Raw genomic sequence first — 20062 nt, 5'->3', positions numbered from 1 at the left:
GTGAAGCCATGTGACTAAGTGGTCCAGACATGTGCCCAGTGATTGGATTGGCCAGAGATTCCTTGGAGCTGCAGTGAAGTCAACACATGCCCACCCCTAAGTGGGGAATGGGGCATTACTGGGCTGGAGTCCTCTTGCACATTAGTCCCTTGGAGATGCTCTCTTAAACTTGCTTTTCCCTGTGAAGAAAAGAATATACCGATAATAATAATAAGGAAAAATCGTGAGTTTAATTGTTTCTTTCTCTCTTTCCTTCCTTTCCCCTCCCTCGCTCCCTCGCTCCCTCCCTCCCTTGCAAACTGAGAGAACAATAAATGTAAAGTTAAAATAAAAATTTATGAAGAGAAACTCTTAAAAAATGAATATTAGAACAACAAAAATTCTGGTGTATTATAAATCATGAATTAATGAGGATTTAAATTACTTCTTTCAATAATAGAATAGAAAATGCTTTTATGCTGTTTTAAAGAGTTGATCATCAGAAAAGGAAACTTGAGTTCAAATGGTATTTGCTGAATTTTAATAATTCTTTTCAAAATCATTATTACTATAATGTTTTGAACTACATTCATTTGGTCATATAATATGCTCATATTTTTATGACATATCATTTACTGTAGTTATTTATTTAGGACTTTTCAGGTAATATCATCTGAAAAGAATCAAGCTCATGAAATTTAGGGACCTACAACAGTACTGAAAAATTGTAATGTTAATGAAATTTGTCTGCCTCTGCCACCTCATCCCCTTCTTGGTTTTTATTCTGCCTGCTGTAATATCCTCAATACTCCTTTACTCATCTGGATTCCTTTCTTCTATAAAAATCTGAATTTAGTGAAGAATGACTTGAATCATTTATGTTGTCCCTCACTGTAGGCATAATTTGCATTTAATCTCCATCAAAAGTGAGGATTTTCACATGTCGGGTCCTATGGGCCTTTCTTGTATGCCTAAAATAAATCTATAATGAACATGTGTATGCCATATCTGTTAATATAACAAAGTATTTACAGCAATGTGCAAAGGAGAAAACATTTGCCTTAGAAAAGTAGAATTCAGAATTCCTGGCTGTTGGTATAGATTTGAACCAAACTTACCTATACACCAAATAGATGTGACCATATGTTTGTATATCTATATAGTAAGCAAAGGGGCAACAAAATAAGAGGAAAACACCATTAACACTTAACAGTAGCCATGTGCATATAATACTTATGTTAATATAATAATATCTTTACTTATTAAAGAATGCACAGAAGGTATAGATGATTTCAGTTAGCTGTTGCCACGTTATTGTGAATAGTTGTAAGTGATAAATTTGCATCTCTTTAAGCATATTCCACAGTTTAGACTTCTCATTTATGTGGTTTTCCTATTCCTGCTTGGTAAATGAGGAATTCCTCTATGTTGAAAAGAGAATCTCAGTTTATATCCTTGAAAAAATCATTCTGTTTGATTCAGAATGATTCAGAAAATCATTCTGTTTTAATAGTGAACAGCAGAACTGCAATTCTATACTATTATAAATATAGCTTATCATAACAATGCCATGATTCTTAACTCTTCAAACTAAGTGAGATATAATGGGAAAATATATTAAGCTGTTATTTTAACTTAAAAAAATAGCTTATAGACATACACAAAATTCCAAAACATAAATAGTATATAGTTCTTTCAGCCCATTCCTGTCTCCAACTGCCCAATTCCCTTCCCTCTTGGCATCCATTGCTCTCTTTTTCTTGAGTATCTTGCAGAGGTAGTCTGTGCATTCCATTTATTTCTAATATTTGTTATTTCAATTATTTATTTACTTTAGATGACTCCGGAATTGATGATAAAAGCCTGTAGCTTTTATACTGGACATTTAGTAAAGACTCATTTTTGGTAAGAATGTGATTTTTACAATTTCTTCCTCTTTGAGTTTTTATTCTTGATATTCTCCGTGCAAAGAAAAATTCACTTTTGGCCAGTTGTGCTGATTTTATCTGTTTAATCATGTTTCTACCATTTTGTATTATATATTTCTTTTATATTTAATCAGCTTTTACTTAGTTAAAATATGTATTTTACTTCTTTAAGGTATAATTATCTTTTCTTAAAAAATAAAACTTTAAAATTAAAATATAGTTTCACAGTCCACTTATCTGAAACCCTTGGAGCCAAATATGTTGTGGAATTTAGATTCCTTTTAAAAAAAGACATCATTAGGTGGTTCTTTTGGTAAATTGGAATTATGACAACATGATTTTATCCCATGATTTCTTTATTTTATCTAAAAAGAAATATGACTCATATAATCTCCATTTTTCTCTATAACTCTTAGGAATTCTTCAGGTCATACCCAAGTTGTAGAAGTTTCTTTCTATGTTGTGGTTTTTGAGGCCATAAAGGAGATAACATTCTTTGTTCTCCTTAATTTATTTAATGATATATTGCCCTAATATCAAAATATTATTTTTTAAAAAATGTCTTCTGCCTGCAGCACTTGGAGAGACATAGCTCATACAAATGAAAATGTCGTCCTGGCTGAAAAAATGAACAGAGCAGTGACATGCTACAATTTCAGACTTCAAAAATCTGTATTTCATCACTGGCACTCTTATATGGAAGACCAGAAAGAAAAAATTAAAAGTAAATTCTTACATAGTAGCAATTACTTTTTGTATCCATTTATTGAAATAATAAAAAAACTAACAGTTAAGCATACTTTATATACTTAGAGAACCTATCGTTTTATGTCTAGACAATTGTCATGAAATGAAGGTAGAGCTGCTAATTTAAAAATACTTAAGGAGATTTGTCTCAAAGGATTTTATTTTAATAGAAAACATTTAAAATCAAATCTTGTGTGCATTTGTGTGTATGTATACATGAATATAAATAGAATCTACTATGAGCTTTTCTACATAATAGAGAGCTGGATGGGTTCCAAATAGTATGGACAGGTACCAAAATTGACTATTTTTGTAAAGAGGTTTATGCTTTTTACAAATATTATATTTAATGTATATATGATGAAACTTAAAAATTATCTTCTCTTAAGACCTTGGGGGTTATACTGAGTGGGTGGGTGGTACATTCATGTGATCCATGCTCACTCAGTATAACCTCCAAGAGCTCTTGTCTTCCAGTTAGATTTTTTTGCAGCTCTCCTGATAACAACTTGTTTATGACTGTTGCAAACCAGAGAATCATTTCTTTTTGGCTGGCTTTGGTTGGTACCTCAGTTAGAGTGGACCCTCCGAAAATTTTAACATTAGTGTAACGAAGGGTTAGGAACTGGTTAATCACAGGACATAAAATTAAATTCAAAGGCATTGGATCTAAATGCTACCTTATGACTGTATTTCTTATGAAAAAGTTTAGAAGTTCTGGTTTTACAAAGAACAACCTTGTTTAAAAAAAAGAAATGATACATGTCTTGACATTTCTATTGCAGTTTTACATCTTAATTTCTAAGGGCAAAGGTGATGTTTCCCAGTTAGTAAAGTCTCGAGAGTACTAATGCTATCAAAAGTAATTAATTTCAAGTGTAAATAAGACCAAACAAAAACGATCGGATGCGACATTGTCTCATAAACATGATAGACTATTAAATCACTTTGTGTTTTTTGAAAACAGCTATAACTATTAATATATACAGTAATCTAGTAAATTTCCTTCAGATATGCTATTGCGGATACAACAGATCATCTATTGTCACAAGCTAACCATTATCCTAACAAAATGGCGGAATACAGCAAGACATAAGAGTAAAAAGAAAGAAGATGAGCTGGTATTGTATATTGAAACAATTTTTTAAGAATCCGAATTTTTCAGTTATATTCATGTTGCCTCAAATAATAATGCCGTGTGTGGAAAATACTAAAATCCTGAATATTATCTACTTTTGTTGGGATTCTTGTTTTTTTTTATTTTTATTTTTTTGGGACAGAGTTTTGCTCTTGTTGTCCAGGCTGGAGTGCAATGGTGTGATCTCGGCTCACTGCAACCTCTGCCTCCCAGGTTCAAGCATTTCTCCTGCCTCAGCCTCCTGAGTAGCTGGAATTACAGGTGCCTGCCACCACACCCAGCTAATTTTTTTGTATTTTTAGTAGAGATGGGGTTTCACCATGTTGGCTAGGCTGGTCTTGAACTCCTGACCTCAGGTGATCTGCCCGCCTCGGCCTCCTGAAGTGCTGGGATTACAGGCGTGAGCCACCGCGTCTGGCCGGGATTCTTGTTCTTTAACTTAATAATTTAAAATTTACTTCAGCTATTAGTATATCATTACTTAATATTGGTTTAGTATGCTCAAAGTAACACTATGATCAGATGTAGAAACATGCTGGATTTTTTTTTCTGTAGTTACATTATTTAGTAGGAGATATTTTATTAATATTCTTTGAAATATAAAGTAAGGGTAGATAGGAAAGAGAATGTGGGGTGAAGTTAAATCCCCTTCTTTTGTGGTTGCCCCATGGATCAATGCCTCTACTCACCTAAATTTGGTTCAGATGTTGAGACTGACAATAGCACACACGCAGCAAAAGAGTATGAGGAGATTTATTACTTACATATGCTTAAAACAATGCTAGAGCCTGTGCTGAGCTTTAAGCATCTCAGAGATTACTTGAGATGCTCTCTAGAAGTTTATAATCTATAGGTTTTGAGCTGGTGGTCTTGCAGGCTGTCCTCTAGGCTTTGCCTTTTGCAAACTACCTTTTCAATGTTACCAGTGAAACAGCTCTACTTTGGGTACCTAACACTATGTTAGTCTGCTCATTCACTGCTTTCCACCAGTCTGTATGTTAAGCTAGTGTTTTGATAACTGCCCTCTATGCCTGATCACTGATTGTCTAATAGTGAAATAGGTAACTGTACATGTCCAGTCCCCCCTTATACACCCCCTTCAGCTAAACATCCCTGAGTATAAAAATTAGCCAGGCGTGGTGGTGGGCCCCTGTAATCCCAGCTACTTGGGAGGCTGAGTCAGGAGAATCTCTTGAACCCTTGAGGTGGAGGATGCAGTGAGCCGAGATCACGCCACTGCACTCCAGCCTGGGCGACAAAAGCGAAATTCCTTCTCAAAAAACAAACAAACAAAAAATCCCTGAGAGCAGGCAGTATTGTTCTCTTAGTATTGTCCATATGCTGAGCATAATGTTTTGCACACAGTGGTTGATATATATTAATATATATAATTTATGCTATATATACTATAATATCATTAAGATATACGTATATTATATATATTATATAGTTAATTGTGTGTTTAGAGAACTTTTTTTCTAGATATATGATTTATTGACCTAACAATCATTCTACATTCACTTAAAGGGAGTGAGGATGGCAAGTGTATGCTGGGAGCAGAGGCAGGGAACACCTGTGTGTCAAGCGCTCCACATGTGTTCTTCCTCAGGCTCTAATATGTGTGTGTATATACACACACACATACATACATACACACACACATACACATATATATATTACATCAATATATATTATGCCAATATTGTGTATATGTTTATGACTGAAATACTACCTTTATTTATTACACAGTTTTCAGAAGTGTATCAAAAGTTAAAATGGGGACTTCCTGTGACAATAAATTTGGCAATTTCCCAAATACATTACTTCTGACTTCCCTTTTTTGTTATCTGTATGTTAATCACCTTCACTCCATGCACCAATTACCAGTTTTATCATTGCCAGAGCCTTGACTTTGTGGTCCTCACTTCCTCATCTGTGAAAGAGGAGACTAGATCAGCATTTCAAGATGGCTGCCTGTGCCAGTGTTTTATGACAACTAATGGAAATGATCTGTAATACTTCGGTGGTTTAGAGAACATTAAACATGCTTATGAAAAATTATAGTTTATGTAGTAATGATGACGATCATAAATAATGTTTAATTGGTCCTATTCTTGTGTCAAGCACTGTGCTTTGTGTCTGTCATCTCTCTTGACCGTTACAGCAATTCCATGGAATTTTAAAATTATTTTCATTGCAGATATTAAAACATGAACTTCAATTGAAAAAATGGAAAAATAGGTTAATACTCAAAAGAGCTGCTGCAGAAGAATCCAATTTTCCTGAACGAAGTTCTTCTGAAGTCTCTCTTGTAGATGAGACTCTAAAATGTGACATTTCACTGTTACCTGAAAGAGCAATATTACAGGTTTGTATGAATTCAGTATACATTATATACTATAATCTGCCAAGTGTGGTGGTGCATGCCTGTAATCCCAGCTACTTGGGAGGCTGAGACAGGAGAATTGCTTGAACCCAGGAGGCAGAGGTTGCAGTGAGCTGAGATCACACCATTGCACTCCAGCCTGGGCGACAATAGCAAAACTCCATCTCAAAAAAAAAAAAAAAAAATATATATATATATATATATATATATACACACACACATATATATATGTATGTATACACTATAATCCTACTCTTGATGTATTGCATTCAGTTAGAATAAGGATATTTTTGCCCATTATTTCTTCCTTTACAAATTACCTGCTCCTATCTTGTCTGTTTTTACATTGTAATTCCTATAATTTTCTTACTGGTTTGTAGTAGCTCTTTATATTGGCAATATTAGCCCTTTGGAATATATTTGGAGATTTTTTTCCCCCACACTTGATGTTTGCTTTCAGTTTTGCTTGTGAAGTCTTCTGGTGACAGAATTTTTTTTTTTTTTTTTTTGAGATGGAGTTTCGCTCTTGTTGCCCAGGCTGGAAGTGCAATGGTGCAATCTCAGCTCATTGCAACCTCCGCCTCCTGGGTTCAAGCGATTCTCCAGCCTCAGCCTCCAGGTAGCTGGGATTACAGGTGCCCACCACTACGCCCAGCTAATTTTTTGTATTTTTAGTAGAGATGGGGTTTCACCATATTGGTCAGGCTGGTCTTAAACTCCTGACCTCAGGTGATCCACCCACCTTGGCCTGCCAAAGTGCTGGGATTACAGGCATGAACCACCACACCCGGCTGATGACAGAAATTTTAAAGCTTTATGTAATAAAGTCTGTCATCCTTGCCCTAATTATTTCTCTCTCTCTCTCTTTTTAACTTTTATTTTAGGTTGAGGGAGTACGTGGGAAGGTTTGTTATATGTAGGTAAATTGCGTGTCATAGGAATTTGGTGTATATTTTGTCACCCAGGTTATAAGCCTAGCATTCAATAGATACTTCTCCAATCCTCACCATCCTCCCACCTCCACCCTCAAGTAGATCCTGGTGTCTGTTCTTCCTTTCTTTGTGTCCATACGTACTCAGAAGTTTAGCTTCCACTTGTAAGTGAGAATGTGTAGTATTTGGTTTTCTGTCTCTGTGTTAGTTTGCCTAGGATAATGGTCTCCAACTCCGTCCATGTTGCTGCAAAGGACATGATCTCATTCTTTTTTATGGCTGCATAGTATTTCAATGTATGTATATACCACATTTTAAAAAATCCAGTCTACTGTTGATGGGCATTTAGGTTGATTTCATATCTTTGCTATTGTGAATAGTGCTGTGATGTGCATATGCATGCATGTGTCTTTATGGTAGAATGATTTATATTCCTTTGGGCATATACCCAATAATGGGATTGTTGGGTTGAATGGCAATTCTGTTTTATGTTCTTTGAGAAATCGCCAAACTGCTTTCCACAATGGCTGAGCTAATTTACATTCCCACCAGCAGTGTGTAAGCATTTCCTTTTCTCTGTAACCTTGCCAGTATCTGTTATTTTCTGACTTTTTAATAATAGCCATTCTAACTGGTGTGAGATTTACATTTCTCTAATGATTAGTGATGTTGAGCATTTTTTCATATGCTCATTGGTTGCCTGTATGTCTTCTAAGAAGTGTTTGTTTGTGTGTTTTCACCACTCTTTTAATGGTATTTTTTTTGTTTTGTTCTGTTTTGTTTTGTTTTGTTTGAGACGGAGTCTCGTTCTGTTGCTCAGGCTGGAGTGCAGTGGCGCGATCTCAGCTCACTGCAGGCTCCACCTCCCAGGTTCACGGCATTCTCCTGCCTCAGCCTCCTGAGTAGCTGGGACCACAGGTGCCCGCCACCACGCCCGGCTAATTTTTTGTATTTTTAGTAGAGGCAGGGTTTCACCGTGTTAGCCAGGATGGTCTCGATCTCCTGACCTCGTGATCCACCCGCCTCAGCCTCCCAAAGTGCTGGGATTACAGGCATGAGCCACCGTGCCTGGCTAATGGTGTTGTTTTTTTCTTGTAAATTTGTTTAAGATCCTTATAGATTGTGGATATTAGACTTCTGTTGGATGTATAGTTCACAAATGTTTTATACCATTCTATAGGTTGTCTGTTTATTCTGTTGATAGTTTCTTTTGCTGCTAGAAGCTCTTTTGTTTAATTAGGTCCCATTTGTTAATTTTTGTTTTTGTTGCAATTGCTTTTGGCATCTTCATAATGAAATTTTTGCCAAGTTCTATGCCCAGAATGGTATTTCCTAGGTTATCTTCCAGGCTTGTTATAGTTTTAAGTTTTACATTTAAGTCTTGCATCTATATTGAGTTGATTTTTGTATATGGTGTAAGGAAGTGGTCCAGTTTCAATATTCCGCGTGTGGCTGGCCAGTTATCCCAGTATCATTTATTGAATGAAGAGTTCTTTCCCTGTTGCTTGTTTTTCTTGATTGTGTAGATGTGTGGCATTATTTCTGGGCTCTTTATTCTGTTCCATTAGTCTATATTTCTGGTTTTTTTTTTATACTTTAAGTTCTAGGGTACATGTGCACAACGTGCAGGTTTGTTACGTAGGTATACATGTGCCATGTTGGTGTGCTGCACGCATTAACTCGTCATATACATTAGGTATATCTCCTAATGCTATCCCTCCCCCCTCCCCCCACCCCACTACAGGCCCTGGTGTGTGGTGTTCCCCATCCTGTGTCCATGTGTTCTCATTGTTCCATTCCCACCTATGAGTAAGAACATGTGGTGTTTGGTTTTCTGTCCTTGTGATAATTTGCTGAGAATGATGGTTTCCAGCTTCATCCATGTCCCTACAAAGGACACGAACTCATCATTTTTTATGGCTGCATAGTATTCCATGGTATATATGTGCCACATTTTCTTAATCCAGTCTATCATTGTTGGACATTTGGGTTGGTTCCAAGTCTTTGCTATTGTGACTAGTGCCACAATAAACATACGTGTGCATGTGTCTTTATAGCAGCGTGATTTATAATCCTTTGGGTATATACTCAATAATGGGATGGCTGGGTCAAATGGTAATTCTAGTTCTAGATCCTTGAGGAATCACCACACTGACTTCCACAGTCGTTGTACTAGTTTACAGTCCCACCAACAGTGTAAAAGTGTTACTATTTCTCCACATCCTCTCCAGCACTTGTGTCCTGACTTTTTAATGATTGCCATTCTAACTGGTGTGAGATGATATCTCATTGTGGTTTTGATTTGCATTTCTCTGATGGCCAGGGATGATGAGCATTTTTTCATGTGTCTGTTGGCTGCATAAATGTCTTCTTTTGAGAAGTGTCTGTTCATATCCTTTGCCCATTTTTGATGGGGTTGTTTGATTTTTTTCTTGCAAATTTGTTTAAGTTCTTTGTAGATTCTGGATATTAGCCCTTTGCCAGATCAGTAGATTGCAAAAATTTTCTCCCATTCTGTAGGTTGCCTGTTCACTCTGATGGTAGGTTTTTTTTGCTGTGCAGAAACTCTTCAGTTTAATTAGATCCCAATTGTCAATTTTGGCTTTTGTTGTCATTGCTTTTAGTGTTTTAGACATGAAGTCCTTGCCCATGCCTATGTCCTGGATGGTATTGCCTAGGTTTTCTTCTAGGGTTTTTATGGTTTTAGGTCTAACATTTAAGTCTTTAATTCATCTTGAATTAATTTTTGTATAAGGTGTAAGGAAGGGATCCAGCTTCAGCTTTCTACATATGGCTAGCCAGTTTTTCCAGCACCATTTATTAAATAGGGAATCCTTTCCCCATTTCTTGTTTTTGTCAGGTTTGTCAAAGATCAGATGGTTGTAGATAAGCGGCATTATTTCTGAGGGCTCTGTTCTGTTCCATTGGTCTATATCTCTGTTTTGGTACCAGTACCATGCTGTTTTGGTTACTGTAGCTTTGTAGTATAGTTTGAAGTCAGGTAGCATGATGCCTCCAGCTTTGTTCTTTTTGCTTAGGATTGTCTTGGCAATGTGGGCTCTTTTTTGGTTCCATACGAACTTTAAAGTAGTTTTTTTCCAATCTGTGAAGAAAGTCAGTGGTAGCTTGATGGGGATAGCATTGAATCTATAAATTACCTTGGATAGTATGGCCATTTTCACGATATTGATTCTTCCTATCCACGAGCATGGAATTGTTTTCCTTTTGTTTGTGTCCTCTTTTATTGTGTTGAGCAGAGGTCCTTCACATTTCTTGTAAGTTGGATTCCTAGGTATTTTATTCTCTTTGAAGCAATTGTGAATGGGAGTTCACTCATGATTTGGCTCTCTGTTTGTCTATTATTGGTGTATAGGAATGCTTGTGTTTTTTGCACATTGATTGTGTATCCTGAGGCTTTGCTCAAGTTGCTTATCAGCTTAAGGAGATTTTGGGCTGAGACGATGGGGTTTTCTAAATATACAATCATGTCATCTGCAAACAGGGACAATTTGACTTCCTCTTTTCTTAATTGAATACCCTTTATTTCTTTCTCTTGCCTGATTGCCCTGGCCAGAACTTCCAACGCTATGTTGAATCGGAGTGGTGAGAGAGGACATCCTTGTCTTGTGCTAGTTTTCAAAGGGAATGCTTCCAGTTTTTGCTCATTCAGTATGATATTGGCTGTGGGTTTGTCATAAATAGCTCTTATTATTTTTAGATACGTCCCATCAATAACTAATTTATAGAGAATTTTTAGCATGAAGGGCTGTTGAATTTTGTCAAAGGCCTTTTCTGCATCTATTGAGATAATCACGTGGTTTTTGCCTTTGGTTCTGTTTATATGCTGGACTATGTTTATTGATTTTCATATGTTGAACCAGCCTTGCATCCCAGGGATGAAGCCCACTTGATCATGGTGGATAAGCTTTTTGATATGCTGCTGGATTCGGTTTGCCAGTATTTTATTGAGGATTTTTGCATCGATATTCATCAGGGATGTTGATGTAAAATTCTCTTTTTTTGTTGTGTCTCTGCCAGGCTTTCGTATCAGGATGATGCTGGCCTCATAAAATGAGTTAGGGATTGTTCCCTCTTTTTCTATTGATTGGAATAGTTTCAGAAGGAATGGTACCAGCTCCTCCTTGTACCTCTGGTAGAATTCAGCTGTGAATCTATCTGGTCCTGGCCTTTTTTTTGGTTGGTAGGCTATTAATTATTGCCTCAGTTTCAGAGCCTGTTATTGGTCTATTCAGGGATTCAGCATCTTCTGGTTTAGTCTTGGGAGGGTGTATGGGTCCAGGAATTTATCCATTTCTTCTAGATTTTCTAGTTTATTTGCATAGAGGTGTTTATAGTATTCTCTGATAGTAGTTTGTATTTCTGTGGGATCAGTGGTGATAACCCTTTTATCATTTTTTATTGTGTCTATTTGATTCTTCCCTCTTTTCTTCTTTATTAGTCTTGCTATCCGTCTGTCAATTTTGTTAGTCTTTTCAAAAAACCAGCTCCTGGATTCATTGATTTTTTGAAGGGATTTTTGTGTCTCTATCTCCTTCAGTTCTGCTCTGATCTTAGTTATTTCTTGCCTTCTGCTAGCTTTTGAATGTGTTTGCTCTTGCTTTTCTAGTTCTTTTAATTGTGATGTTAGGGCGTCAATTTTAGATCTTTCCTGCTTTCTCTTGTGGGCATTTAGTGCTATAAATTTCCCTCTACTCACTGCTTTAAATGTGTCCCAGACATTCCGGTATGTTGTGTCTTTGTTCTCATTGGTTTCAAAGAACATCTTTATTTCTGCCTTCATTTCATTATGTACCCAGTAGTCATTCAGGAGCAGGTTAGTCAGTTTCCATGTAGTTGAGCGGTTTTGAGTGAGTTTCTTAATCCTGAGTTCTAGTTTGATTGCACTGTGGTCTGAGAGACAGTTTGTTATAATTTCTGTTCTTTTACATTTGCTGAGGAGTGCTTTACTTCCAACTATGTGGTCAATTTTGGAATAAGTGCTATGTGGTGCTGCGAAGAATGTATATTCTGTTGATTTGGGGTGGAGAGTTCTGTAGATGTGTATTAGGTCTGCTTGGTGCAGAGCTGAGTTCAATTCCTGGATATCCTTGTTAACTTTCTGTCTCGATCTGTCTAATGTTGACAGTGGGGTGTTAAAGTCTCCCATTATTATTGTGTGGGAGTCTAAGTCTCTTTGTAGGTCTCTAAGGACTTGCTTTATGAATCTGGGTGCTCCTGTATTGGATGCATACATATTTAGGATAGTTATCTCTTCTTGTTGAATTGATCCTTTGACCATTATGTAATGGCCTTCTTTGTCTCTTTTGATCTTCGTTGGTTTAAAGTCTGTTTTATCAGAGACTAGGATTGCAACCCTTGCTTGTTTTTTTGTTTTCCATTTGCTTGGTAGATCTTCCTCCATCCCTTTATTTTGAGCCTATGTGTGTCTCTGCATGTGAAATTGGTTTCCTGAATACAGCACACTGATGGGTCTTGAGTCTTTATCCAATTTGCCAGTCTGTGTCTTTTAATTGGAGCATTTAGCCCATTTACATTTAAGGTTAATATGTTATGTGTGAATTTGATCCTGTCATTATGATGTTAGCTGGTTATTTTGCTCATTAGTTGATGCAGTTTCTTTCTAACATCGATGGTCTTTCCAATTTGGCATGTTTTTGCAGTGGCTGGTACCGGTTGTTCCTTTCCATGTTTAGTGCTTCCTTCAGGAGCTCTTGTAAGGCAGGCCTAGTGGTGACAAAATCTCTCAGTATTTGCTTGTCTGTAAAGGATTTTATTTCTCCTTCACTTATGAAGCTTAGTTTGGCTGGATATGAAATTCTGGGTTGAAAATTCTTTTCTTGAAGAATTTTGAATATTGGCCCCCACTCTCTTCTGGCTTGTAGAATTTCTGCCAAGAGATCCGCTGTTATTCTGATGGGATTCCCTTTGTGAGTAACCTGACCTTTCTTTCTGGCTGCCCTTAACATTTTTTCCTTCATTTCAACTTTGGTGAATCTGATAATTATGTGTCTTGGAGTTGCTGTTCTCGAGGAGTATCTTTGTGGCGTTCTCGGTATTTCCTGAATTTGAATGTTGGCCTGCCTTGCTAGGCTGGGGAAGTTCTCCTGGATAATATCCCAAAGAGTGTTTTCCAACTTGATTCTTCTCCCTGTCACTTTCAGGTACACCAATCAGAACTAGGTTTGGTCTTTTCACATAATCCCATATTTCTTGGAGGCTTTGTTCATTTCTTTTTACTCTTTTTTTCTCTAAACTTGTCTTCTTGCTTCATTTTATTCATTTGATCTTCAATCACTGATACCCTTTCTTCCACTTGATGGAATCAGCTACTGAAGCTTATGCATGTGTCACATATTTCTCGTGTCATGGTTTTAAGCTCCATCAGATCATTTACGGACTTCTCTACACTGGTTATTCTAGTTAGCTATTCATCTAATCTTTTTTCAAGGTTTTTAGTGTCTTTACGATGGGTTCGAACTTCCTCTTTAGCTTGGAGAAGTTTGATCGTCTGAAGCCTTCTTCTCTCAACTCATCAAAGTCATTCTCCATCCAGCTTTGTTCTGTTCCTGGCGAGGAGCTGCATTCCTTTGGAGGGGGAGAGGTGCTCTGATTTTTAGAATTTTCAGCTTTTCTGCTCTGTTTTTTCCCCATCTTTGTGGTTTTATCTACCTTTGGTCTTTGATGATGGTGACGTACAGATGGGGTTTTGGTGTGGGTGTCCTTTCTGTTTGTTAGTTTTCCTTCTAACAGACAGGACCCTCAGCTGCAGGTCTGTTGGAGTTTGCTGGAGGTCCCCTCCAGACCCTGTTTGCCTGGGTATCACCAGCAGAGGCTGCGGAATAGCGAATATTGCTGAACAGCAAATGTTTCTGCCTGATCGTTCCTCTGGAAGCTTCGTCTCAGAGGGGTACCCAGCCGTGCGAGGTGTCAGTCTGCCTCTACTGGGAGATGCCTCCCAGTTAGGCTACTCGGAGGTTAGGGACCCACTTGACGAAGCAGTCTGTCTGTTCTCAGATCTCAAACTCCGTGCTGGGAGAACCACTACTCTTTTCAAAGCTGTCAGACAGGGACATTTAAGTCTGCAGAGGTTTCTGCTGCCTTTTGTTTGGCTATGCCCTGCCCCTAGAGGTGGAGTCTACAGAGGCAGGTAGGCCTCGTGGAGCTGTGGTGGGCTCTACCCAGTTCGAGCTTCCAGGCCGCTTTGTTTACCTACTCAAGCCTCAGCAATGGCGGCCGCCCCTCCCCCAGTCTCACTGCCGCCTTGCAGTTTGATCTCAGACTGCTGTGCGAGCAATGAGGGAGGCTCCATGGGCGTGGGACCCTCCGAGCCTTGCGCGGGATATAATCTCCTGGTGTGCCGTTTACTAAGACTGTTGGAAAAGCACAGTATTAGGCTGGGAGTGACCCGATTTTCCAGGTGCCGTCTGTCACCCCTTCCCTTGGCTAGGAAAGGGAATTCCCTGACCCCTTATGCTTCCCGGGTGAGACGATGCCTTGCCCTGCTTTGGCTCTCGCTCGGTGGGCTGCACCAACTGTCCGACAAGCCCCAGTGAGATGAACCTGGTACCTCGGTTAGTGAGATGAACCCAGTACCTCAGTTGGAAATGCAGAAATCACCCGTCTTCTGCGTCACTCACCCTGGGAGCTATAGACAGGAGCTGTTCCTATTCGGCCATCTTGGAACCTCCCCCCACCCCCCCACATTTCTGTTTTTGTAACGGAACCATGTTGTTTTGGTTACCATAGCCTTATAGTGTAGTTTGAATTTGGGTAATGTGATGTCTCCAGCATTGTTCTTTTCACTTAGGATTACCTTGGCTATTTGGACCCTTTTGTGATTCCATATGAATTTTAAAATAGTTTTTTTCTAATTCTGTGAAAAATGTCATTGGTAGTTTGATAAGAATAGCATTGAATCTGTAAATTGCTTTGGGCAGTATGGCCATTTTAACAATATTGATTCTTCCTATCCATGAGCATGGATTGTTTATCCATTTGTTTGTGTCATCTCTGTTTTCTTTCTTGCAGTGTTTTGTAAATCTTGTTGTAGAGGTCTTTCACCTCCTTGGTTATAGCTGGTTAGAGCTGTATTCCTGTTTATTTTATTTTTTTTTGTGGCTATTATGAATGAAATTGAATTCTTAATTTGGCTCACAGTGTGGATGTTGTTGGTGTATAGGAATAATACGGATTTTTGTAGATTTCTTTTTTTTTTTTTTTTGGAGATGAGAGTCTCACTCTGTCACCCAGGCTGGAGTGCAGTGGTGTGACTTGGACTTACTGCAACCTCTGCTTCCCGGGTTCAAGCAATTCTCATGCCTCAACCACCCAAATAACTGGAATTACAGGCATGGGCCACCAAACCCAGCTAGTTTTTGTATTTTTAATAGAGACGGGGTTTAGCTATATTGGCCAGGCTGGTCCAAATTCCTGGTCTCAAGTGATCTACATGCCTCAGCCTCCCAAAGTGCTGGGATTACCGCCATGAGCCACTGTGCACAGCCAGTACAGTGATTTTGTATCCTGAAACTTTGTTGAAGTTGTTCGTCAGATCAAAGAACTTTTGGGCAGACACTATGGGGTTTTCTAGGTATAGAATCATATTGTCTGCAAACAGGGAGTTTGACTTTCTCTCTTCCTTTGAGCATCTTTTATTTCTTTCTATTACCTGATTTCTCTTGCTAGGACTTCCAGTACTGTGTTGAATAGGAGTGGTGAGAGAGGGCATCCTTGTCTTGTTCTGGTTTTCAAGGGGAATGCCTTCAGCTTTTGCCCATTCAGTAGGATGTTGGCTGTGGGTTTTTCATAAATGGCTCTTATTATTTGAGGTATGTTCCTTCAGTGCCTAGTTTCTTGAGGGTTTTTAACATGAAGAGATGTTGAATTTTATTGAAAGCCTTTTCTGCATCTATTGAGATGATTGTGTGGTTGTTTTTAGTTCTGTTTTTGTGGTGTATCACATTTATTGATTTGCATGTGTTGAACCAACCTTGCATCTTAGGGAGGAAGCCTACTTGACCATGGTGGAAAAGCTTTTTGATGTGCTGCTGGATTCAGTTTGCTAGTATTTTCTTGAGGATTTTTGCATCCATATTCATCAAGGATATTGGCCTGAAGTTTTCTTTTTCTGTTGTATCTCTGCCAGGTTTTGGTATCAGGATAATGTTGGCCTCATAGAATGAGTTAGGGAGGCATTCCTCCTCCTCAATTTTTTAGAATAATTTCAGTGAGAATGGTACCAGCTCTTCATTATACATCTGATAGAATTCAGCTGTGAATCCGTCTGGTCATGGGCTTTTTCTGTTTGGTAGGCTTTTATTACTGATTTGATTTTTTTGTTTGAGACAGGGTCTTGCTCTGTCACCCAGGCTGGAGTGCAGTAGTGTGATCATGGCTCACTGCAGCCTCAACCTCCCAGACTCAAGCAATCCTCCCACCTCAGCCTCCAAGTAGCTGAAACTACAGGCATGTGCCACTATGCCTGGCTAATTTTTGTATTTTTCTGGTATAGAAAGGCCACTATGCCTGGCCTTTTTATAATCTTACTGTCATGACTTACTCATTTGATTTTGGAACTCAATATTAGTCTGTACAGGGATTTAATCTCTTCCTCGTTCAATCTTTGGAGGTTGTATGTTTCCAGGAATTTACGCATTTCTTTTAGGTTTTCTAACTGGTGTGTATAGAAGTGTTCATAATAATCTCTGAGGGGTTTTTGTATTTCTGGGGGGTCAGTGGTAATACACCCTTTGCCATTTCTGATTGTGTTTATTTGGATCTTCTCTGTTTTTTAAAATTAGTTTATCTACCAGTCTACCTTGTATTATTACTTCTTTCAAAGAAAAAGCTCCTGGATTTATTGATTTTTGTATCTTTTTTTTTTGCCTCTTAATTTCCTTTAGTTCGTCTCTGACTTTTGTTATTTTTTGTCTTCTGCTAGTCTTGGGGTTGGTTTGTTCTTGTTTCTCTAATTCCTCTAGTTGTGATATTAGGTTGTTAATTTGAGATCTTTCTAACTTTTTGACGTGGGTGTTTAGTGCTATAAACTTCCCTCTTAACAGTGCTTTGGCCGTGTCCCAGAGATTCTGATATCTTGTATCTTTTTTCTCATTAGTTTAAAAGAATTTCTTGATTTCTGCCTTAATTTCATTATTTATCCAGAAGTCATTTAGGAGCAGGTTGTTTAATTTCCATGTAATTGTATGCTTTTGATTGATATTCTTAGCATTAATTTCTATATTTATTGCATTGTCTGTGAGCTTGGTTGGTATGATTTTGGTTTTTGGGAGTTTGCTGAGAATTGTTTTATGTCCAATATAGTGGTTGATTTTAGAGTATGGACCATGTGCAGATGTGAAGAATGTATGTTCTGCTGTTTTCAGATGGAAAGTTCTGTAGATTTATATTAGGTCTATTTGGTCAAGCATTGATTTCAGGTCCTGAATATTTGCGTTAGTTTTCTGCCTCGATGATCTGTTCAATAGTGTCAGTGGGGGTATTCAAGGCTCCCACTATTATTGTGTAGTTATCTAAGTCTCTTTGTAGGTCCCTAGGAACTGACTTTATGAATCTGGGTTGAGCACATAGATATTTATGATAGATAAGTCTTCTTGTTGAATTGAGTCCTTTACCATTATTTAATGCCCTTCTTTATCTTTTCTTGATCTTTGTAGGTTTGAAGTCTGTTTTGTATGGAATTAGAATAGCAGCCCCTGCCTTTTTATGTTTTCTTTTTGCTTGGTAAATTTTTCTCCATCCCTTTACTTTAAGCCTAGAGGTGCCAGTGCATGTGAGATGGGTCTCTTTAAGACAGTATACCATTGGGTTTTGCTTTCCACTCTGTGCCTTTTAAATGGGGGCATTTAGCCCATTTACATTCAAGATTAGTATCGATACATGTGGATTTGATCCCGTCATCATGTTGTTAGCTGGTCATTATGCAGACTTGTTTGTGTGGCTGCTTTAGAGTATCACTTGTCTATGTACTTAGTGTATTTTTATAGTGGCTGGTAATGGTCTTTCCTTTCCATATTCAGTGCTTTCTTCAGGACCTCTTGTAAGGCATGTCTGTTGGTAAGAAATTCCCTTAGCATTTGCTTGTCTGAAAAGTATTTTATTTCTCCGTTGTTTAGGAAACAACTTGGCCACATATGCAATTCTTGGTTGAAAATTATGTTTTTTAAGAATGCTGAATATAGGCTCCCCCAATCTCTTCTGGCTTGTAGGGTTTCTGCTGACAGGTCTGCTGTTAGCCTGATGGGGTTCTCTTAGCAGATGACCTGCCCTTTCTTTCTAGCTGCCCTTTTTTTTTTTTTTTTTTTTTGAGTTGGAGTTTCACTCTGTCACCCAGGCTGGAGTGCAATGGCACAATCTCGGCTCACTGCAATCTCCGCCTCCTGGGTTCAAGCGATTCTCCTGCCTTAGCCTCCTGAGTAGGTGGGATTACAGGCATGTGCCACCACGCCCGGCTAATTTTGTATTTTTAGTAGTGACAGGGTTTCTCCATGTTGGTCAGGCTAGTCTCGAACTCCTGACTTCAGATGATCCACCAGCCTCAGCCTCCCAAAGTGCTGGGATTACAGGCGTGAGCCACTGCGCCCGGCCCTAGCTGCCTTTTTTCTTTCATTTTGACCTTGGAGAATCTGATGATTATGTGTCTTGGGATGACCTTCTTTTGTAGCATTTTTCAGGAGTTCTCTGCATTTCCTGAATTTGAATGTTGTCCTCTCTGCAAGACTGGGGAAATTTTCATGGACGATATCCTGAAATATGTTTTCCAAGGTCCTTGGTTTCTCTCCCTCTCTTTTCTCTTTCAAGGACGCCAGTGAGTCATAGATTTGGTCTGTTTACATAATCCCATATTTCTTGGAGGTTTTGTTCATTCTCCTTTATTGTTTTTTTCTTTATTTTCGTCTGACTGAATTATTTAGGAGAGCCAGTTTTCAACCCCTGAGATTCTTTCCTCAGCCTGGTTGATTCTGCTGTTAATACTTACAAGTACATTATTGTGTTTTTCAGCTCTATCAGATCAGTTTGCTTGTTTCTTTTTTTTTTTTTTTTGAGACAGAGTCTTACTCTGTCTCCCAGCCTGGAGTGTAGTGGTGCTATCTTGCCTTACTGCAACCTCTGCCTCCCGGGTTCAAGCGATTCTTCCACCTAAGCCTCCCGAGTAGCTGGGATTACAGGCATGCGCCACCACACCTGGCTAATTTTTTTTTGTATTTTTTAGTAGAGATGGGGTTTCACCATGTTGGCCAGGCTGGTCTCGAACTCTTGACCTCAGGTGATCCACCCACCTCGGCCTCCTAAAGTGCTGGGATTACAGGCGTGAGCCACCACGCCTGGCCTGTTTCTTTCTTATAATGGCCATTTGGTCTACCACTTCCAGTATTGTTTTATTGTACTCCTTAGAGTTCTTGGATTGGGTTTTAACTATCTCCTGTATATTGATGATCTTCATTCCTATCCTTATTCTTTATTCTACATCTGACATCTCATCCATTTCAGCCTGGTTAAGAATCATTGCTAGGGAATTAGGGCAATTGTTTGGAGGTAAGAAGACACTCTGGCTTTTTGAATTGCCAGAGTTCTTGCACTGGTTCTTTCTCATTTGTGTGGGCCGATGTCTCTTGAATCTTTGAAACTGCTGTCCTTTGGATGGATTTTTTTTTGCTTTTTTCTTCTTTGATGCCCTTGGGGTTTGATTATAGAATAAGGTGGTCTGTCGACTGGCCTTGATTCTCATCTACTCCTGAATCTTGGAGGACCTCCCACCTCCGATTACTCTCTCCATGCCCATGTTTCTTTTGTTGGGTGTTCGGTTGCACAGGGCTGAATCAGGCAGGGGCTGCAGTTGGCATATAAGCCATATCCTTGCCAGGTCAGCCCTAATCTTCTGTCTGTGTGCTTCCTGGGAAAACATGAGATTGCT

At 38.5% G+C, this 20062-nt stretch overlaps 1 protein-coding gene across 2 annotated transcripts in view; it reads left to right on the top strand.

Moving 5' to 3' along the window:
• FBXL13 (F-box and leucine rich repeat protein 13) overlaps positions 1-20062 on the top strand; it is a 263877-nt gene that overhangs the window by 43659 nt on the left and 200156 nt on the right. For both annotated transcript variants that reach the window (XM_008963814.5, XM_008963808.7), the window contains exons 4-7: positions 1817-1884; positions 2483-2631; positions 3666-3775; positions 5993-6160. In XM_008963814.5, the coding sequence (XP_008962062.1) occupies positions 1817-1884; positions 2483-2631; positions 3666-3775; positions 5993-6160 (495 nt within the window). The remainder of the gene's footprint in view (positions 1-1816; positions 1885-2482; positions 2632-3665; positions 3776-5992; positions 6161-20062) is intronic.

This window comes from Pan paniscus, chromosome 6 (genome assembly GCF_029289425.2).
Source record: "Pan paniscus chromosome 6, NHGRI_mPanPan1-v2.0_pri, whole genome shotgun sequence".
Lineage (NCBI taxonomy): Eukaryota > Metazoa > Chordata > Mammalia > Primates > Hominidae > Pan > Pan paniscus.
The sequence above is the reverse complement of the archived record's forward strand: the minus strand, read 5'-3'. Positions and strand labels throughout refer to the sequence as shown.